Source organism: Nyctibius grandis, chromosome 11 (genome assembly GCF_013368605.1).
Source record: "Nyctibius grandis isolate bNycGra1 chromosome 11, bNycGra1.pri, whole genome shotgun sequence".
Classification (NCBI taxonomy): Eukaryota; Metazoa; Chordata; class Aves; order Nyctibiiformes; family Nyctibiidae; genus Nyctibius; species Nyctibius grandis.
In genome coordinates this window covers 17,979,635-18,002,510 of record NC_090668.1, presented here as the reverse complement: position 1 = coordinate 18,002,510, position 22,876 = coordinate 17,979,635, and the positions used below count along the sequence as shown (strand labels likewise).

At 43.1% G+C, this 22,876-nt stretch overlaps 1 protein-coding gene across 1 annotated transcript in view; it reads left to right on the top strand.

The window, feature by feature from the left end:
- The window catches only part of LOC137668947 (inactive cell surface hyaluronidase CEMIP2-like), a 43,205-nt gene extending 20,329 nt beyond the window's left edge, over window positions 1-22,876 (top strand). The window contains exons 15-18 of the mRNA XM_068410763.1: window positions 1,300-1,515; window positions 9,316-9,524; window positions 20,441-20,623; window positions 22,753-22,876. Coding sequence (XP_068266864.1) covers window positions 1,300-1,515; window positions 9,316-9,524; window positions 20,441-20,623; window positions 22,753-22,876 — 732 coding nt within the window. The remainder of the gene's footprint in view (window positions 1-1,299; window positions 1,516-9,315; window positions 9,525-20,440; window positions 20,624-22,752) is intronic.

The window sequence follows — 22,876 nt, the reverse complement described above, 5'->3', positions numbered from 1 at the left end:
AAATAGTCCTTTGGGCAAAAATTTCCTGTGGTGCAGTAAGAAAAGGTTTTAAAACACTCAAAAATACACATTAAATTTCCATATGTTTGAGCCTCTTTTAAGTGAGATTACTTCAGGTGTTCGTTTATGAGACTCATACTTAGACAAGAAGGTGGCAGAAAAATGGTTCTAGGCTCTAATTTAATATTAATGGAATAAAGACTTTTATTCTGCAAGTAGTTCTTGCTGCAGAAGAAGCCAGTGGGACTTTCCATCTAACTCAGAATCACAATGACCCTCCTATTCTCCTAAGCTGTTCTGTTTATTATTGTTAAAATAAAGCCTTTAAAGCCCTGAGTAAACTTGCAGCCTCATCCTGCTGACCCTAATTCTTACTCATATGCACAGTCCAATTAAAAGTAGTTGGGCTAAATGGAACAAATTACAGTCCTGTGGGTCGGCGTGATCCAGTCGCTATTAATGCCGTCTGCTTTTATACACACTGCTGCAGGATTCACTCGGAGTGCTTGACCCGGAGTAATTATTTTCTCAATTACTTCAGAACTTAATCGTCACACACTGTAATAATTTTTTCTGCAGACAATAAAATATTCCATGGCTTTTTGCTGAACATCTGCAGGTTCCTTGTTTTGCTCGATTTTCATATCAGGACAGATTCTTTTAATTAGCTACTGAAAAATCTTGAAAACAGAGCTATGCATAATGAGGATAATGCTGCTTCCTGTTATTTCTCTTTCCTAAAAAAAAAAAAATACTTCAGGGGATATATTAGAATGTGCACAAGAGCCAAATTCTGAGAACTGCTGTAACTTCTATGACTTTTATAACGTTTTAGGGGAAGAATTAGAAAAAAATGACACTCACAGAACTGCTTAGATCAGCCATTGAAAATATATGGGAAAATTCACCAAATATCTAGTAATTTTTGTTTCTTTGATCACAGCTGTTATATTCCTCAGTAAATTTCATAATCTTCCAGTACTTCCCTACCCTTTGAGTAATCCCCTTCCTTTTGCCACCACACAATTTATTGCTGTGTGATTTCAAGGAATACATGGTTGTGTGGGTCCATTTCAAAGAACCATAAGCCTAAATTTTGAGAAAATATGTCCTGAGATTAAGAAATGAGGGGGAAAACCAATACAGTCAGAAATTTTTCTAAATAGAAGAGGCAAAACAAAATACCTACTCAAACAATAGAGCTTTCTAGTTCTAGCTGTTTTGGCTGTTAAAACACTGCAAACCCAAGTCCTTACTTAGACCTAACCAGTAATTTTTCTTCTTGTTTTCTCCTGCTAGGTTGGACTGAAAGTGTTTTTTGGCAAATCAGGCCAGTGGTTTGGAACCAACGATAATGACGGTGACAAAATGTCTATCTTCCATGATCTGGACGGCTCGGTGACAGGGTACCCGGACACTTTCATAGGCAGAGCAGACAACTACTTGCTGCGTCATCCCGGGTGTCTCACTGTCCCACGCTGGAACGGGATGATGTGTACCGGGAAATTCGCACAGGTAACGGGGGGCTCTGGTGGATAAGTCTAGTGAATCAAGTTTCAATAATGGAAGATGTTACTCCTCTGATACATCCCTCTGTGTTCAGGATGGTGAAACGGGTGCTTGAGACACAAACTCACACTTATTACTTCCCGTTACTGAGGGATGGTCAGTCTTAGGTGAGGGTGGTCATAAACCTTCGCAGCAGTTTTCTTCAGCACACTTGAGTTAGAGACCTTAGCTTAGATGTCAACACCTTGGTAGAAAGGGCTGCAAATCCCAGGTAACCTTTCAGTAGGGAAAGAAAGAAAGAGGAGAATGGTAAATGGAGGGAAAATGTGACCTCAAAATCAAATTGTAGTTCATTGTATGTTGCTCAAATTTTGACAAGACCTTTGTCTGTGGATAGAGCATACTGTAAATACGTGACTCACCACAGCTTTCAGTCACCTGCAAGATCACAGATGGCTCTCCTTGCTCCTCTACTTCTAAAGGATGTTAATGTATTTACAAAATAAGTATCCAGGCCTGTTTTAAAACTCCAGTTACTTGGACATCTTGCCAGGTCTCCTCTGTCCTTGTGTTGAACAGGCCAAATATTAAGACTGTGTGTGGAGTGCGCACACAGCACCGCGTGGTTTGAGGTTGGAGAGTGGGTACTGGGAGCCGTCACACAAGATGTGGCTTTTGGAAGGACCATTATGTTCTCCTGACCCCTGAGAACAGCCCTGCACTGTCAAATAAAGACTGCAGTGGGGTGTGCTGCTGGATGTGAAAGGCAAGAAAGGAATATGAAGTGATCTTAAAATAAGATCAGAGTTCATGAGATACAGCAGGTGCTATTTATTTATTTATTTTATATTATTTTATTGTAAGAATCTTCTGTGCACTTGGGACCATGCTGCAAACTCTTGTCTCCTTGGGAGTCAGTAGACATTGCCCAGATGTGGCACAGGATGAAACTCTGCCTGAAGGCACTGAAGACCAGGCAGCATTAAAATTGCCTCGAGAGGAGCAGGCTGTCAGGTTCCTCTTTGCAACATGCAGTTTTGTGAGTGTGGGGATTAGCAGAACCTGATTTCCTACAGTTGCACCTCAGGGTGTGTTTCAAACTAGACTCATAGATTTTCCACATTGGGAGGTTTCTGAAGGTACTTTCTCTGTGGATTCTCTGATGTGTGGTAATGTGTGGGCTCACACTTCAGGTAGTCAGACACAGCATGCTGCTCCCCTTTCTCCAACAAACTTTCTGCATGAAACTTTATGAATGCAATTGTCTTTGAGATCTGCATGTGCACAGTCATATCCAGATTATGCATATCTCCTTCAGCTAAAAAAAATGTATATGCCTTTGCTTTAGTTGCACAGCAGGGAGCAGGAATTGCTATTTAAGTGTCTAGACACTGGACTTATATCCCCTGGTTTGCTATTGACTAGGCAGAAACAGGATTGGGCTCCTATGAAACACTCTCATTGAATTAGGGGTTTGTGCTTGGCACTTATATTTTGCTGTGTGTCTCTAGAGAAATTATATTCTCTGCTCTGGCAACCTAACAGTTAAATTCAGAATTGTAAACAAGCAGGCATTTATATTTTTATTTCTATTAATACACTCCCAGTTATGGCTTTCTACGTGGTGAGGCAGTTTTTCCACCATAGAAAATTTCCTTGGCTAGGTTTAGGCAAGCATAAACATTTGCTTCTCTGGGATCCGTTACCAGCATTTTTCAACTAATCAGCATCCAGCAGGATGAGTAAAGCTCATATTAAATGCTTTACTTTATGGGTTTTGGGTAGGGAAATATATATGTGTGCAGGGTAGAAGAAATTGGTCCTGTGCAGCAGGGTTTGATTTAATTTGGAGGGTATATATGTTGGAGTATTTCAGCTTAACCCTGGTTCTCAGCACCTTGACAAACTGATGATTTGTTTGTGTGCTAAATTCTGAGTGTTGTATTTTAGATCAAAAGCCTAAAAGAGTGAATCCAATTATGGAGAAAAATGGTTTGCTTTGATCTTAGCAACTCTATTACAAAATCTGTTTTCTTTTCGTGTAGCTCTGGTAGACAAGAACTTTTATTCTTTCCTAGTGCAAACAGGTGAAAATGTCCTTTCAGTTCAAGGAAATGATGACTCTTATATTACTGCTGAATGGGGCCCAAGATAGTCAGCCTAGGGATGGGCTACTTGGCATGGAAAAATGAGATCCAAGTCCTTCAGCTAACGTTGCAGCCAGATCCTTTCTGAGCAAAGTGCCTAGAGTTCAGTTAATTCCTTTCTGCTTGGTTTCTTTCATGCACTTTTCATGCTTTTCTTCTCCTGGATGTAATTTGCCCAGGAAAGGAAAACCTGTTCCTCTGGCAGCATTTCTAGCTCCATAAATCCTGGGGACAGACTTCCCTGAGGGCATTTTAATCTGGCAATTCAGGCTGACATTCCCACCTTCCTATGGCTGGTTCATGGCCCTTTCTCCTCACCATTCCCAGGAAGCATCATGCCACCTTCCCCACGTGGTGTCCAACACAGCAGGGAGCACTAAGAAATGCCTCATGCTTTGGCTCCCATGTTGCCTTTCGCTACCAAAAAAAGGGTTCTGGGACCAGCTTAAAATCTCAAAATTTACACAAACAAGAACTATCAGGTCTTTTTGTCCTCCGCTTTTGATTCTGGAGCCTGTAGGGATGGTGTTGTCCAAACAAGACCAACCCCTTTGCTTTTTAATGACAGCTGAAAATCTCATGTTGTAATGTAAATAAAACGAGGCTTTGAGGAGGAACATCAAATAGAGGGAGACTCACAGGGAAATCACAAGAGTCTGGCCATCTCTGTGAGTCACTCAGACTCCACCAGCAGGGCGCTGAGGTCCTCGGTGTCCTGTCAACCTGACTTTCAGCTGTTGCAAAGGCCAGTAATAAAAGAAAAATGTAGAGAGAGGCTCATGCCATAGTTCTCTCCATGTAGGTGGGTGAGATTTCCAATGGCACTGAACTGGGGACTCCTCAACACCTGTGTTACTTGTTAAAATGTAAATGAGATTCCTGAACCATTTCTGATTTTTATATAAATAGTAAGACAAGTGCCTTGGCTCCCACTGGGCAGTTGAAGCTGTGCACTTACTGCTTCCTTGCAGACTTCACAGCAACTCATCAAGAGAGGCAGTGAAAGTTCTCTTTTTTGGTGTTAGTCTTTATTAAAATAAGCAGAGTTTTTGGCAGTAAGTGCTATTTTCTTTTATAAGCTTAAAAAGGTGTTAGACAGTCATAAGAGACTCACACATAGCTGAACTAGTGTCAGTTTTGAATTAACGAAAATTGATGCCTTGCTATTATAAAATACTTTAGGTGATGCTGTTGATTTTTCACCAGTTCACTTAGTCACTACCTGATTGCGGGCTGCTGAAATAGAAATTCTTCCACTTCTGTTGATGCTTCTTGCAGTGAATGTTTGCAGTTGCACTGGTCCTGATTATCCAAGTTAGATACCTTCAGCTGGTATCCGCTTGTGCATTCAGTGCCTGTGTAGCTGGTTTTGGTACTGATGCTTCTAAACGTAAAGCAAGAGATGTATTAGGTAGTGAATGGTGCTTTTCTAAGCAGAGGCAAAACCACACAATCCCAGGGTACCTGTGATGCTTGAGGATTGTCAGCGCCTCACAGACTGGGAAGAAGGAAAAGCCTGCAAGATACTTTGCAGATAATGGTGTCTGTATTTGGACAAAGAGGTCCAATTTTGATCTTTGATGTACACCAATGGAAAATCAAAGTAGTTTTGTTGATGTCAGTGAGATCCTAGCATGTCTTAGAGAAAGAAATTTTTTTCTTTCCTAAAGAATCTTAAAGTCTTCACTTGGAAATTTCATAGAGAAAATGTTTTGCCCTGGGAAATTAACGTTTTTTGAACAGTCAAACAACCAGAAGGGGAGAAGGTATGTTTTGAACTTCTAATTTTTAAGGTATTTTGCCCCAGCTTGACAGCTGACAGCAGGACAAAAGCAATGTTAAAGAAACTAGAAAGCAATCAAACCTTTTCTCAGAAACCAAGATTTTCTGTTCCAATACTTTGCATGTTGCTTATCTTCATACTCGCTATCCAGCTGAATAGCAGATACGCCATGAATTGTAAAAGAACTTATCTTCTCAGTTTCACAATCTACTTGGGAAAATTGCCATGTAAGCACAGGGAAATCTGACACATCTTTTTAACATGAAGTGTTAAGCAGCTAAAATGACAACTATGTCCATTAAACCATCCAGGCAACTGGAAGGCTCACATTTTATAACATTTTAACTAGCTGCTCTTCTCCTACTACATTAAGCTGTCACCACTTCTCATAGTTTAAAGTATCTTTATGACCTACTTTCTTCTCTTAAATACTTCAATAGAGCTAATCAAAAATTATGGAGGTGTTGCTAAGGAAGATGGATTTTTCATTCTAGAAAAAAATTCTCTTGTTACTCTACTTTCCACTTCTATTCACAAGTGTTTTGCCCCTGTAAACGTAGATGCAAGGAAGAAAAGTGATAAAGTTTTCCGAGTTCAGTTCAAGTGAGTAAAGGTGTCACAGAGTACAGGCTGAGGAAGAAAGAGGCCACATTGTGACATCCCAAGAGCACTATGCTGGGACAGTGGCTGATGTTTCACCTACCTGGGGCTGGTGGAGCTCAAAGGGTTCTTTTTACTTCATTCATCTCATTGGGAATGAAAAGCAGCCTTTTGGTGGATGGCTCTTCTGGGATTTTTCTGAAGTAATCTGTTGGTCTTGATTGCAGTCCTGAAGGGGTAACAATAAACAAGTCCTAGAACTGACATGAGTCAGTGTCACAGAAGGGAGCTCAGGGATTTCATGGACGGGGATCGGGTTCCCCTCTTGTCCCTTGTTCCCTCGAATGAGGGGGGAGGTCCAGAGAAAGGGATGAATGGGAAAATGTGGCGTGCTGCTTTCTCTGAAGCTTTGTGTGTTCAGGAAGGACCAAGCCACCAAGACTGTTGTTTCAGAGCTGAGTTCAATTGCTGCAGGAAACTTCTCAGCCAGTCCCAGTTCCCTGTCAGAGTCCTGTTGACTTAGTAATGCTCCACCTGGGCAAAAGAGTCTCTTCATGTAGGATCTGGGTTGCTTGATCAGGGCATTTACCTACTGTGACCTCCTTTAGTAATAAACATTTTGCAAAATCCACCAGATACACTACTGTATTTCTGTAGGACTGAAAATCACATCCTTGGTGGCTTGCAGTTCTGGAAGGCATTCACTCAGTGGCCACTGTTGGTCATTGCAGGAGACAAAGTCAGTTTACAAATTTTTCTGTCAACACAGATGTGGCATTTTTACTTGTTCTAGTAATTACTGTTTCATTCTCAAAACAGCTGTCACCCCTATCCTTAATGTCAGACCTATGACTTGGTCCCTAGGCACTTGGGAGAAAATGTTACTAACAAATCTCTGACACGCTTTCCCCATTATCTTATTGAAGCATACTACAAACTCTTCCAGCTCTTCCTTGAACTCATTAACAATCGTTGTAGTGAGCAGCTTAGGCTATGCATAGCGGTCTCTCTCTCTCTCTTTTCCTTCTTACACAAATACCTTAAAGTATATACGAATCTCTTGTTCTTGGTAGTGTGTAATTTAGGAACTCTTGGGGCTCACTGAATGCATTTCCTTCCTTTCTTGGCTTATTTTATCCATGGTGCATTTAATGTTGTAGTAAGTGCACAGCAGCTACCACCTTAATATTCTGTGCTTGCTGGAGACACATATTAGAAGGAAATAATATCAAAGTTTACAGTGATAGGACAGAAACTCTTGCCTCTGACCCAGAAAGACACAAGTGGGCTATTACTTTGCAGTCTCGGAGTTCATTCCAACCGTTCTTTGTCAGGAAATGCTCTTTTGATTGAGAACAACTAATACATTGATGGGATTTCAGGTCCAAAGGGACCTTACTGGTCACCTGCTCTGGCCTCAGCACTTACACATCCAGGTGGGGACAAATGAGATTGAAATGTGGTTTATTGCATCGCGTGTTACTGACTTTCCAATCATGGTTTGAATGTGAAGGGAAAATAAGTTTTCCTCCTTGGTTTCATAGATAAAAACCATCTTTTATCAGACTGTAAAAATAATTTATTCTTCCTTGATCTATCAAGAATGAGCAAATGGGCTGCTGCTCAGATATTGTTGGGGTGAATTACTTGATCAATAGTTTCAGCCATCAAGAAAAGCTTGTGTTTAATGCAATTCTGGGGTCCACTTTCATCTCCAAGGGTCTGCAGATACCACTCAGGATAGGCTCTCATCGTTGAAGTTCAATGGTGTGAAAGGAGGAATGAACTGAATATCCAAGAAATATTTACAACCACTTTTGGATTACTTTTTTGACATGAGACCCAAATTTTTAACTGGAGCATTCAGCATGAGGCTGCTGAATTCAGGGCTGAGGTGGGGAGTAGGCAGAGATGGCCTGTCTTTTGGAGGTGCTGAGGAGCTCAAACTCAACACCAGGAGCAGGCGCAAGCACAAAGTCCTTCTCAGAATGAAACTGGAACTGCGAGCTGAATTGGTTAGAAACCCCAACTAAAATAAGCCCACATGTAAACCAGTGAGAGACAGTCTGTTTTTGCAGAGCTTTCAATCTGCGTAGACAAGAGGAAGAGAAGCAGATATGGAGATGTGAGGGGCCAAGGTCTCACAGCCCTACATTAGAAGGCAGATATCCTGATAGATGGAGTCTCGCCCTCTCTGCTGGTCTTGGCTGTGTTTGTATCCTTGCCTAATGTATTAAAATCTGTTAAGAGACTACTGGCTCCATTTTGATCTACCTCAAAGACAGAAATCAAGTTTAAAAATAATTTTGCTGGATGGGTGCTCATGTAGAAGCTTAAGACTTTTCTGAGCTAAAATGGATCTTTATGTTGGGTCTTTTAAGATCTTGATGCAAAGAGTGCTATTTTACATTGCAGGAGAGCGAAAGCAGCAGGGTTATAGGTGTCCTCACCAGCCCTTGGTGCATTTGAAACCCTTCAGGGAATATGACAAGCTGCCTGCCACGGCCCTGTGTACCGAGACAGATTTATATGACTAGCTGTGCATCCTCCTTTTGCACTGGAATTTCACATGGGAGGAAGCAGGTGAACACCTTACGTTCAGCCTTAAAACTAATGTTTGCAACATGAATCGGCCTTCATTTGAGTGATGGCAGGACAGAACAAGCATACAACTGGGGTGTAGTTTTGTAATTGGTCTGTAGAGTTGAACTACAAGCCAAGGGCATCTGTTGGTCCCTGCACAACAGAGCTCTCTGTTCAAGCCTGTGGAACAAGGGGTATTTAGTCTATCACATCATAGAGTCAGGCCATTGAGTTTTAGCCCCCAAAATTTAGGCCTAGTCTGCTACTTGAGAGTGAGATGTGGATTCCATTAGATAGCTGGACCTGATCCAAAGCCTGTTGAAATAACTTAAGAGTTTTCTGTATTTTCAATGGAATACGCCTGTTTTTAAAGTGCAGCTATTTGAGTTCATAAAAAAAGAGTTACTTTGCAATATTTTCTTGATGACCCTTCTCCCTTAAGATTTTGAATAGTGAACGTTTTTATGGCGCTGTACAATTCATATCCCACTTCATGGTGTCCCCACGAATGGCTGCAGATGCTATTTCTGTTTTACCTTTTTATTTGAACTGGAAATGTTTCAGTGACTTTCCAAATGTTCTGAGCTCTTCATTGGCAAAAACCATTTACAGGCAACGATGATCAAATGCACATGTTATGGCTGAGCCTGGCTGGTTTGATGGATACGTTTGTCATTTTCCTTTCACCCTCAGCTTTATATTCAGGCCAGACGCCCTGAGAACCTGACCTTATCCATTGCCAGAGCAGCATACCATTCCCATCCCTTGCGGTTACAAGGTGTGAACAGAGGAGCACCATACCAGCAGTACCAGCCTGTCGTCATGCTCGAGCAGGCTTATATCATCCAGTGGGACGGCAGAGCACCTGAGGATATTATCCTGTACCCAATCAACTTCAACAGGTACTGCCCTATGTTGTTAGAAAATGTTCTGTTTTCAAAAGGCCTGGAGCTTTAACAATTTCCCGGGTTATTCACAAGTGACCTTTCAAATGTCTCGGCAATTTCTGAAGGTGTGGAAGCAAGGTGTTAATGGCTGGCACTTACTGATGCAAAGAGATGCCTCTGCTTTCACTTTATTCCAGCTTTTTTTTTGATGTGCAGAGGCGTTTCTCTTTCCAGAAAGTTTTGAGACAGAATCCAAGTTAAGTCCTGGCCTGCTGTACCTGAAATCCCTCCAGAAGAGCTCTGGCTCTTATTTGTTTGTTTGTACTAGTTGCTGCACACATAATTTATCTCCCATATATATAAAGTGCAGAAATACATCAGAATGTGCACAGAGCTTTTGCATCTTCTGTAATCCAAACAGCACTGCAATCCCTGTTTCTTTTTACATAAAGTTTTAAAACGTTAGGACTCAGTACAGCAAAATTGTAGGCTGTGCTGTGTTTATTTTCCATGTTTTCTTCTAGCATTGTATAAGAGCAGGGTATATCCATTTTAGATATTACTTTTTTCCCTTGAAATCCGTTTCATTTTGCATAATTTCATTTATGGTTTTTAGTACCCGTTCTTCTTACTCTTCATACATGCCCATTATAGTGAGTGACATATACCTGATCCTCTTGATTTAAAGATGTAGTAACTGTAGGGCCATGGCCGAATCGCTGGAGGATCAGAGTTTGGACCCGCCTGTCACAAAGGAAATATTAGAATTAAATCACTGTTTTCCATATTAATATATTTTTGTGCACTTTAAGGAAGAGGGAAACCCATTAGTCACTCATGGAGAAGGTGAGCTTTGTAATTATTGTCTGTCTTAGAATGATTAGCTGTTTCCTTGCAATTGCAGAGCTAAGTCTTCTGCTGGGCAACTGGTGGTTACTCTGTCACTGTCAATTAATACTTGTCGAAGCTTTGGCCCGCGTCCTTCAAGCACAGATTCAAATTTGAGGGCAGCACTGGGTCTTTGGTAAAACTCAGCTTGAAGTTTAGCTCTTGTTCAAGCAGCAACTTTAACTGCATTTTACTGTTGAAAACCACAATGTGGTTGTGGTTCTCTTTGTCTTGTGTGAAACCAGTTATTTGAACAGGGCAAAGGTTTGTAGATTTTTCTGATCCAGAAATGGTTGGCAAGGTGTGTGTTTTGAAGAACTATAAACAAGAAATTTGTGTGGAAAACCACAATTTTACTCCGTTTTATTTAGAGCATCTTGCTGAGAAATAATTGGGAATGAAATGTGTGGCTGCTCTGTGTATGCCTCAAGTATGCTGGATGGTAACAACTTAGGGCTGATGCAGTGGTGAAATGTCCAGACTACATGCAAAAACGCAGAGAAACAAGATTCCCATGGAAGGGTAAAGCAATTGAGGTGAAAAAGAGGGTTTACAGGTTGGAAGGAAAACAAGTGCCTGCCTAAGCAGTTCCATGTATTACCTTTATTAAACATTGTTTTCTAACTCTTTCTGGAATGGAAGAAATCTCAGATTGTGGAGCCCAGAGTAATCAGAGTTAGAAAATCAGGGAAGACTTTTTACCTGTCTCAAGTGGCTTTATGTTTTGTTTGTTCTTTTAAAATCAAAATACTGAATAATCTGCCAAAAAATGAATTCTTAAGATAGTAACATCTGTGCAGCATACGTGATGCAAACAAAAAACTGTTTGATGAGCTTTAGTTGCAGTATTCTAGGATTAATAATTTCATACATAACAGAGTGAACGACTGAACTATTTTTAGTCTTGTCATTGTAAAATCATGGATAGATATATCTGGGATGCTGCCTTGCAGCTGGACAGCCCTCATCCTTCTGTAGTGATTTGCTCTACGCTGGCTAAAGGAAGGTCAGAGGGGAAATAAGGAATTTGACAGGGGGATGTGTACCAGGATTTGGAGTTCTGTGGAGGTCAGGCATAGCACTGATGTTGAATACTTGCAGGGTTAACACTTTCCCTGCCTCCGAAGCACTGTAGAAAGGCCCAGTAGAAGTCAGGCCAGTTCAGACGTCTATTAAAAGACTGGAACGTCTGGATTCCTGGGGTGGGCAGGAGCCAGTCGGGATGAATTCACATGGCTCAGCTGCAATTGGCAGCGCTGCTTTTGGTGAGCTGCGCATCTTGTCCAGTGAGTTCAGAGGCGCGGCTGGGGTGGATTTACTCAGCGGAGGAGGACACCCGTTAGAGCACAGCCACCGAGCAGATCTTTTTCTTTCTCTCGTGGGCGCCTGAAGGGTTGCTGCAGTACTTGCGTCTTCCTCGCTCTGATTCAAACCATGTTTAGGGTAATTCTTCAGTTTCTTCACTTCCATCAAAATATGTAGCTAAACCAAAGGAAATTGCTGTGTCTCCACGTGCTGCCATCTGCGGCCACATGGTGCAAACGAGCTCTGTAACACATGCCAACTTCCCTTCCAGTGAGAGGTACGCTTGTTTGCATTCGTCACTACCTGACTGATAGGCAAATATAAAGCCATGGCAGAGACCCACAGGCTGTGTGTTCAGACTGCTGGGGAACATCGCTGTCTCAGCAGAAATGCCCTTATTAAGCTATAGATAGGGTTGTGTGTCCAATGGCTGGGAGTTTCCCTGTGAGCATGAGAAGACAGCTGGATATTGATGCTTCTGGAAGGAGGTAACGCAGGACAAGTAGCTTCTGAATGTTTTGGCAAGTGAACAGGAGAGCGCCGGCTGGAATTTTAATGACCAGGAATGAAGTGTGCTCCAGAACCAGTCCAGATCTGCTGAGGATTACTCTCATTGAGTATAAAGCGTTGTGCGAAACCGTCATGGATGGGGACCTCAGACCCCTTCTCCACGGCCCTTGTCTCTTTGTTGGAGCAGTTTCCACCCCCTCAGAGCTGTTCATATGTTTTCTTCTGCTTCACGGAAGAATGAGAATTATCTGTAAGACTGAGTTAAGGGCTTTGCTCAAAATTACTATCCTGGAGCACAAAGGCCTGCAAAAAGCATCAAACTTGTTACAAGAACAGGGAAAGGCTGGTAAGCCAGGAGGAGAGGATGGAAAACATTATTTGGCTGCAAGTAAGTGCCTCCTTTCAGGTGCTGGAAAACAGTACAAAGATTGGCACTTCATACAGTAAGCAAAGTCAGAAATGTAGTCCTTCAGTTTAATGACCCAGGCTTTGTGTGTGTGCAAACACTCTAATTGCAGAAGCAGCTAAGGCAAATACTATTATCAAAGGCACAGTGCTGTTCAGTAAATCAGCCAGGCTTCTTCGTGCTATCAGCAAATCTACAGATAAGAATTAAATCTCCTCAAAGCACATATCTGAAGTATAGTGTAATAAGTTGTGTTGTTGAAGCAGCCTGAAAAGCAGTGGCAATTAGATGAAACATTCCTTGTTTTTAATGAGCACAGGCAAATATCTCTATACTTGGTCTGTTCAGGCTCAGAGGGAAGGGTTTTCCCTTGTTAGGGTTCTCTGCTGTGGCTCAACAGAGAGTTCAGGGAAATGTGAGCAGCTAATAGTATAAAGAGTGTATTTTTTTAGGTAGATTGCCACAGTCCTGCAAGCAGGGGCTTTCCTTTGTACTGCACCTCTCCTGACAGATGCTGGCTCCAAGGACAGCGCAGGGCAGCCTTCCCCAGGCTCTCTTCATCGGCACCCTCTTAGCTTCACCTGGAGAGGTACAGCGTGGCTCACAATATTGATGTTCTTTAGTGCCTTGTTGCAGGAGCTGGATCCTCAGGAGAGCTTTTTAAAAAAAAAAAAAAAAAATTGGCAGGGGAGGACCAGATTTCTTGTCAACAGCAAGCAAAAGGGCAGGTGTCCGTGTGTGTGCTTGGGCATGTGTTCAGCCTTTCCCCCTGTGTTTGTGCAGGGATGGGCGCAGGTGCACGGCTCGACTCCTGTATTTGCTAGGCTGGGGTCCTGTGCTAGGGCTTGTTATCGTATTCACCAGTGTGAATTATTATTTCAGTAATCTTAATTACCTGAAAATTCAAGAGCCTGGAATGAGCTTGCGTCTAAATTCTTGATTGAAAACAGCGGAGCCTTTGGACGCTGGGTGATGTGAAGCCTTCAGGATGCTGCAACCCATCCAAAGGTGGAGATTTCAGCACAGGCAAACTTATGCATCTTGTGTCTGCAGTGAGACTCTGGGGGACTCGTTATATTTGCATTTGTCAGGGTTGTGTAGGCAGGTGTTTTTCCTATGGCTTCTTAGTCAATGCCAGTCTGATTCATACTTTCAGCTACTTGTCATTTTTGCGATTAAATTCCTTAGTGGTGATAAGGCCTGGAGGAAAACAAAGATAACGAGACAAGGCTAGAACGTGCTTGTTGCAGACTTGCCCAGTTTATGGATATTTCCTAAATTGTTTCTTTTTCAGATTAGTTCTAAATGAGCTTTTCCTCTTGCTTCCCAGATTGATAAATGCACAGGAAGGCAAAATTAGTATTTCAAATTGGAGTTAATAGTTTAAGTCTGTGACTGCTTTCTTGTTCTTCTATGTACATGAGTTCTGACCTCGATCCCCCCAAATCTGGATACAATACAAGTAAGACCAGCACTATTTCCAATAATAATAAGTAAAGTGCTACTTGGGTTTCATAGCCCTGCCCCTCCTGATAACATCTGTAATTCAGAGTTAGTCAGCCACACAACACAGAAGTCAGCAGATATATTTGAATTCCCTTCTGTCTATTTAAAACCCTTAAATTACCCACAGGTCAACCCATGGCTGAAAGCCACAAGATATTTTTTAAAAAATTGGAAAGAAGCTGTAACATTTGCCAGAACACCAGGTTGGAGATAGCACCATTTTAATACAGCTGGGCCAAAGCGGGTGCTGACATCGTCGTGTTCAAGTGATCCTAAAGCCCCTTCTTTGCCTCCTCACCTGCAGCCCTTGTGCTCTCTGTCCTCCATGGTTTCTGCTTGCAGCTGCCCGGTGGCAGTGGGCTGGATTAACAAGGTGACTCTGAGGAGAGATGTCCTTTCTGAGCAGATCATTTTACAGCATGAATTAGAGCAACCTGAGCATGAGATGATCCCCAGATGGCCATGGCAAACCAGGCTGCTTGTCACTTTGAAGCCTGGCACATGAAACCCGACGGTTTTTCTTTGCTTTCCACCCTTCTCCTGGCCTGTGGAGTGGGGCTTGGGGCTCCTCAGGGCCACCAACCTCTCTTGACCTGATGTGCATCCGAGGCGCCCGTAGCGGGAAAATACAGAATACACAATAGTCAGCAATAGAGTACTTGGGAACGCATTAAAAAGATACAAACTGAACTGGGATGTGATTCCTCCATGAAAGCATGTAGGGTGGGAAAAAAGATAAGATGATGTACTGTATTTAAATGCAGGAAGTTCTTATTTTTGCTTGAATACAATTGTCTGCGAGCCAAATGCTGTCTGAGTCAGACCCTGGTTTCATAACTATCAGCAGAAGTGTACCTCAGGGCAGGATCCCTTCAATAATTTGTTGAGCTTCGCAAAAGCAAAAATCAGAGGAGTGAGCGACAGCTGCAGGGAGCTGGTGGGAAACAGTGGGGTTCAAGGGAAAGAGATTGAACTGGGGAGGAAGTGATGAGGAAATGACCAGGTTCCTTGCAACCCTTTCTTCACTCTGCTCATCACTTGAGATGTGTGCGTATTTCTCACTCTGTTTTCCCCACCAGTGAAGCTGGTTGGAGAGGAAGTGGCTTGTTGTGAAAGTGGGTTTTGTGTCGGAGGAGATTCAGCCTGGTGCTGGGCAGGTTGTTCTGAGGTTGGGAGACATTTTTGGAGAGAAAAACAGCTGTATCCTGAATGAGAGCAAGGAACATTGACCTCCTGTGATTTGTTCTTGGGATGGGTTGGAGGCTGAATGGTGGCTTTGCTTTTTTTGTCTTTTGAAGTTCAAAATTCAGCCTGTGAGAGACAAACTTACCAAAGCAGCATGTGGGAATTTCTGCTTGGTTCTCATATTATGAACAGGGAAGTTTCAAATTCCCAGTTGTCTCACTCCCTTTGAAATTTCAGCTCACGTAGATGTTGACCAAAATGTCAGAGGTGGGTGTTTTTAAATAGGTAGTAATAACAGTTGGGGGATACTGCTCATTGGATGAAAGTCTCTCGGTTTTTTGAGCCAAGAAAAAAATAAGTAATTTTTAGTTGTACTCTATGGCACTCCCTCATTAGCTTACCCCAGATTTTTGTCAGTGAGATCAGGATTTGGACTGTGCACTTCCATGGTCATCAGCTACGTGACACACCATGTCAATAAATATGGTGGAGCACAACAAGCAACCCCAGCACTAGATCATTACCCGTTTGCCCAGGACTGATACTCTATCCTATGTAGTCAAGGGGCATGTTCACAATATTGAACAAGTGTTATTTGTCCTCTCCCAGGCAGTGCGAGTCCCAGACATGTACTCTCTTTCTATGTTTACGCCAGCTAAATCTCATCTCCAAGTTACATGACTCACTGTCCTGGTTTGGCTCAAACCAGGCCAAATAGTCTTAGAGAACCCAAGGTCACTGCTTACATGTAAAGAGCCAAAGGGGGTTGTACCTGCAGGGAGGAGTGGACGGGGCAGGTGACCCAGGATTGACCAGCAAGGTATTCCATCCCATACATGTCATTCTCACTTTCCTGTTTATCACTAACCCACTGCCTCCTGGAGGTGGGGCCCAGGAGGGAGGGGCCCTCGTGTCTCCCACTGATTGGTACCAGCTTTGCCAAATCTCCAGTTAAAAGCCTGCAGGTGTGATGGCAGTGGAGCTATTGCATTTTCCCCTCTGCCCATGCTGGGGGGAGGGACTGCATTTTCCCCTCTGCCTGTGCTGGGGGGAGGTACTGCCTTTTCCCCTCTGCCTGTACTGGGGGGAGCAACTCTGCCTGAGGAGGATTTCCAAGCTCTTGATCTTGGTTTTGTACATATTTGTATATATTTGGTTATTTCTATTATTATTGTTATTATATTCTTTTTCATTATTATAGTTTATTAAAACTGTTTTAACTTCCAACCATAAGTCTCTCTCCCTTTTCCCTTTCCCTTTCCCTTGCGGGGGGGGGGAGAGGGGTTAACAGAGAGCATCTGCCACCTGGTTAATAGCTGGGCCCAGCTTTAAACCGTGACACTCACTAAATCCCCCCCACTCGCAAAAGTTTCCCCTCCTTTGCTGCTTGATCACGTTTCACCGAGTGGCTTTGCCTTTGGGAGTTTGGGGTTGAGCTTGGGGTATTGTTCTGAGGGCTGTAAATGAGGTATGTCCACATGTACGTGCGGATCTGTATCTACCTCATGTCCAAGAACAGGAAACCTCTTGCCTGCTTTTTTTGCCTTTCCCTCATCCTTCTTTTTGCTTTTGCTTATCCCAGGAAGCCTGCTCGTTGCCAAAACATAAGAATAGTTTTTTAACACTTTGCTTGATATTTTTGCTTCACCTGAAAGAGCCAGAACTGCAAATGCCAATGTCCTGGTGAAAAAAGAAAAGCCTCTTGGGTTTGTTTCATCCAGCCGTTTCCAAAAGGAAATAAACAGGCTAAACACATTCATAAAAATGCATGAAACACACTGTCAGGATTGATGAATGACAGTAACAGAGGGACAGAAGTGTCAGGTTTTATACATGGTGGTGTCAGCAGACTCAAAAATTTCCAAGTGGTTGAAACTGTTAGGACTCGTTTTTGCTAGGGCATACTTAGCTTTTCTCCTTCAAATGCCATGTTTTTTATAGGAAAATGTTGGCCTGATTAAGAACAAGAATGAAAAAAAGAAAGAAGAATGTTCCTTACTTTTAAAATGAACTGAACTTTATCACTAGAAAAGGTTGTGAACATGGTCACTTAGTTTTGGGGTGAAAACATCTTAAATAGCTCAAGTTAGTTTCCTGCACTTGTTAGTATGGCTTTCACTTAAACTGACAGCTAATTCCAAAATCGTTTTTTTCACCTGAGAATATTTTTGTTTCTCTTGCAAGAAACTCCTAAGAATGAAAGTTTTTTTTTAAAAAAGTGCCATATATTGCTGCGTTGGGCAGCATTTTCTGTATCAAGTCTGACTTTTACCCCTTGTGTTTTAAACGATTTTTTCCCTTTCTTTATGCTGGTCTTTAAGCATAAGAGCATCTAAAGCTACAGATGTTCCCACAGCATTCAGGCAGGGGTCTGAAATTACTCTGAATTCATAATTTGGGATCTACTATGAATTCAGTGTTTTCTTTTCTTCCTAGTGCTGTGTGTGTCCCCAAGGCTCTGGGGCATCTGCAAAGATCCCAACTGATATGCTGGTAAGGACAGCAGCAGAATAAGGACTTATTTTTCTTACTCTGTCTGCAAATATTCACCTCAGACTAGCAGCTGGTAAATAAGACAGAATGGAGAGGTTTAAGCAGCAAAATAAAGCAGAAGCCACAGTTTATTGACCACCCTGAAAAAGATGAAGGCTTCCTGCACTTGAGACCCAGCCAGGAGGTCCTTGGTGGCCAGCGCAGGGGCTGAGGAAGGCACACGCGCATCTGTTTTACTTTGAACGCAATGTCCAAGATGTCCCATGCCTGATTACCGCTTGTTGCCTGCGGTTGCATTTCTCCCTTGATTTTGGCAATGGCTGGAGAACAGGCATCTGACCCCCATCCGCCGGCCAGCTGCAAGGCAGGGTCCTGTGGCCGTCCCGCAGTAGCACTGATGGTTCTTGCTTTGCTTTTCCTGGAGATGGTGGAGCCCAGTTCAACCCCACAGCCAGGTATATGGGAAGGTTTACAGCGGATTTTGTACAAGCTGAAGAAACAGAACCGAAGTAAAGAACTGAATAGGAAGCTGTTAAAATACCACTAAATTAAAGAGAAAATAACCACCTTATTCTTTCCTATATTTACATAAAGGATAACTTCTACTGCCTTCCCTTCTCACGTCTCTTCCCAAGCCCTTTGTTGTGGGAATGCACTTATTTCCATCTCTTCCTCCACAGACTCCAAAGTAGGTGCTTTTCATTTGATCCTTTCCATCCTGATATAATTTATTACAGCGTTTCACTCAGCCTCCTCACGTGCACACTGAGCCCTAGCACTCATATTCCCAAATGCCCCAGCAACTCAAGACAGTCGCAGCTGTGTTTTTTTTCACACCCTTTTTTACCCTTTTTTTTTTTTTTATTTCACCCTCCAATTGCCTTTTCTGGTGCCTTTCTTGTTCCCCAGGGAGGTGGCAGTCAATGTAGCACGGCACCAAAGCCAGTTCCCAGCATCTGAGGGAGATGACAAGCCCTTCTTTTGATGGTGTCTTCAGGCGATGAAATGTGCTAACGCAATGCAAATCACCCTTATGAAACAGCCAAATGTCTTGGGACTCTGTCCTAAAAATATTCCACAAACATGGCTCTGGTGCATTTCTTTCATTTCCTCTAGTCGGAGGCCAAATCATCTGAAAATATCACCGTTTTCTAGCTGTCCTGTGCTATGACACAGCTGGAGTTGGTTAAGATCTAGAGGGCAGTATCTGGCTTAAGCTGATGGGTCTTTGTGCAGCTTTGATTTATTATTCTAGAACAGCCTGTCCCCTCTTCCATCCTGTAGATAGTTTTGTTTTGTTTTAATGAGAAAACCAGAAAAAGACTGAAACAGCTTTGTGTTTGTGCTCATGTGTAATGTAAAGCAGAGGTCTAGGCATGCAGATTCCCAGATTCCTCCAAATCGAAGCGGTTTCCCCCCATTTATAGCTCTGCAGGCAGGGATGGGTGGTGGGTCATTTCAGGGGAGCTTTTGGAGAAACTTTGTCTCCCTCAGCTTTTTAAGGCCCAGAAAGACAGCCGATGAAGGTGGCATTTGTCTTTCTCTAAGTCACATTTATATTCTCACATTTTAACCAGGAAGCCAGGCAATTAAAAGAATCCATTTAAAGCCTGGATGGTTTTGGTAGTATAAGGAAAGCTAACCACAGTACTGGTTCAGGCACCTTGGTGTGGCACATTGAGCCACTTCAGAGGCTAGAAAGGAAAAAAAAATTAAGCTAATTATCCTGGTATTCAGTTTTTCTTTCCAAGTGTAAACTTCTTGTGGTTTTCTGCTTTGCACAGCACAAGTGCATCCTGCAGACAGGAAAGGGTGTTGCGTTTTGTGGAAGATCCTTCCCATCAGCATCCGAAGTGCACCGTAACTGCTTCTTTTGGCTCTCAGTCGTGTAACGAAGGTTTCAAGTTCGGAGTCAGGTTTTTCTCTCCAGGAGGGTGGCAATGTGAATTACAAGACAAAGGAAAGCCGTGAGGACGATTTTTTTGTAAATGTGTGTGCCGAAATTGCGGTACACAAGAGTTAAAAAATGATTTAACTTTACTGTTAGTTAGTCTAAACTGACATTGAAGAAAGAACAGGGGAGAGGGAGATTTTAATGGAAACCATAACAATAAACTGTGCTGTAAAGTGGAGGAAGCAGGTCTCTTTAGACCGTGGCTCTGGTTCAAGTTAGAGATTACTTTCTAATTCCTGAATCTGTGCCCCCGGTGAAACGTCTGCTGGATGCCGGTTCCCTCTCCCGCAGCAGCTCCGGATGAACTGAAACAAGCCCCGGCTGCCTCAGGAGACGCGAGTGGGTATGTGACTGGTTGTACAGCAGCCTTATGAGGCAAGGAAGAGAAAATCTCTGATTTTAAGCCATTCTGGCACCTGTTTCAAAGTCCTCTGAGGTCAGCCAGGGTCCCTGGATCAGACCTTCGTAATAAGCAGCCGTTGATTCCAGACAAAGCAAAAAAATCTGATTTTCTTTGGCTTTGGGGATTTGTTGTGGTTTTTTTTAAAGGAGGAAGAGAACCTCAAAGGACATTTCTTTGTTTTCCTCTGCAGACTGTACTCTTGGCTGCAGACCATCTCTCCTGTACTCGAGCCCTTAAGTGCATTTTCTCTCTTTCCCCCTGCCTCCCCTCTTTGCCGACAGCGGAGACTGGCTGCAGGTTGCCCTCTGCTATCCCAGGGAAACCATTTTCCAGGTTGTGGCAGATATCTGCCAGCGACGGACAGGGACGGTGCACAGCGTGAAGCACTACCTCGCCGCTCCTTCCCTGGCCAGTGCTCTCAACCGGACCGGCGAGCGGCTCTTCTACTTCGACCGAGCATCAGGGTGAGCCCTGCATTGCCCCTGCATGGGCAGCAAACCCTTGGGGTCTTCCTCTTACCAGCCCCAGCACCTCCTTTCCTTTTCTCATAAATTTCAGGCCCATCCATCTTGCATGGTCTTTTCACTGATTTCAGGTCAAAATGGATTTACAAGCTGGAGTACCTGGGTTGGGTCTATTTCATAGAATCATAGAATGGTTTGTGTTGGAAGGGACCTTAAAGATCATCTAGTTCCAACCCCCCTGCCACAGGCAGGGACACCTTCCACTAGACCAGATTGCTCCAAGCCCCATCCAACCTGGCCTTGAACACTGCCAGGGAGGGGGCAGCCACAGCTTCTCTGGGCAACTTGTTCAACCTGATTTCTTTATCACTGAGCAGCGATTTGCATTGCCGTTAAGAAAATGGCTGATTTCTTGCCTGGCTTTATCTCCTTTGAGGCATCCCTGCTGCTCAGATTGCTGCGGGTGTGGGTGCAGTGTAAATATCTGTTAAAACCCAGTGGACCCCAAAGGGCCATGAAAAAGAAGCCCTCTCATGACTGCTGCAGCTTCAACACTGAGACAGTTTGGGAAGCTTCAGCTTCTTCATATTCTCATGAAGAGAGGTTTCTAAAATCATCGCATTCTAAAAAATAGGATTTTGTAAAAAAAAGGAGAGTACCATAGTACATCTCTTATTTTGAAGGCATGAAGCAAGTCCTAGAGATCTTACACTACCTTTGTAAGACTCTAGGACACCTTTGGTTAAAAAAACATATTACGAAACTGTGTTTCTCAGTCAGCTAAAATAGTTAGGGAGGAAAAAAGTGTTTTGTGGTCTAACCATGAGTCCCATGATGCTTCACCTGACTAAGTAGCTGCTTCAGGAATCAATCCACAAGTGCCAGATTTGAAAATAAGATGGGATATATTTATTTATTCATTCAACCATAACGCATGAGCAATCGAATCCCGGAATGCCTTCCCTGCTAACCACTCTCCTTGTTGATAGCCAGGTCTCTCTCATGATAGGAATTGTGAAATAACAATTTACCAATTAATCCTCCTTTTCTTGTTTTGTTTTGTTTTGTTTTGTTTTTTTTAAAAAAAGGCCCAAATTCTGTAAACAGGTTGTTTACTACTGAAGAGCAGGGAAAATGGTTACACATGTGGGTCTGTGGGGAAGAGCCATTAGCTGCCAGCAGCCTTCCGGACCTGGTACATGCAGATTGATGGGTCTAACCTAACTTAATTGTGGTAGTATCAGCCTTTTGGTTCTCTGTTTAATTCAGCAGTGATTTTTTTTTTTTAGTCTTTCAGAGCACAAAAGTCAGGGATTGGCTTTTTTCTTTTCCCGTTGTTGTTTTTTAGACTTTATTTAATAATGAGTGGGATGTTTCCCCTTCTTTTTTTAACCCCACATGCTGGATCCTTGGAGAAGAACCAAGCTTACTCATTCTTTCTTCCAGTCAAATAGGAAACAAATATTTAGTTTAAAAAGAAATAGAAAGAAAAATTCCTTTTAAAGCTCATGTATCTTTTTGATCCTGGAGAAGAACTGAGCTGTTTATATAATTTCCTCAGCCTGAATTGCAGAATGAACATGACTGAAAACATACTTAGAACAGCCAGGAAAAAAAAATTAACTCTAAAGGCCAGAAGACCTGGCTGCCTTCGAGCTTTTGTCATGCATGCCTAGGGCTAAGCTCTGCCTGGGTCAGGACAGTGCAACGAAGAGAGCCAAAGGGGAGATGCTGATATTTCCAGGCAAGCCTGTCTCCTTCTGCAGAACAGCCTGAGCACCGCTGCTGCTCTTCCTCTGGTGGGATGCCACCATGCCTGGGGACAGCACGGGCTGGAGGGGGTGTCTGCCCCACACGACGCTTGCCTGGTGAAGGCAGCTGGCTTGAGCGTACGGGCTGTGAGTGCTGCAGGTCTCATCATGCCGGGATGAGAGGGGAGCTCAACCTGCCTCCTTGCAGGACCCATTTTGCAGCCGGTGTGCCATGTTACACCAGCCTAAGACAGAGTTGGTCTGTGATGTTGGGCAATGGGAGGCATAATGCAATTTAGCAAGTGCAGACCCTGCTGCTGCTCGGCTTTTCTCTAAGCACACGGTGGCTCTGATCCCTCTGTTTGCTCTCATTTATAGGTACCTCTTTGTTCATCTGCAAGCCCATGAAGCTCGGAAAGGACACAGTTACTGCTCTCAGCAAGGCTGCGAACGTATTAAAATCATGGCGCACATGTACCCGGGGGACTCCTGGAGCATGTGA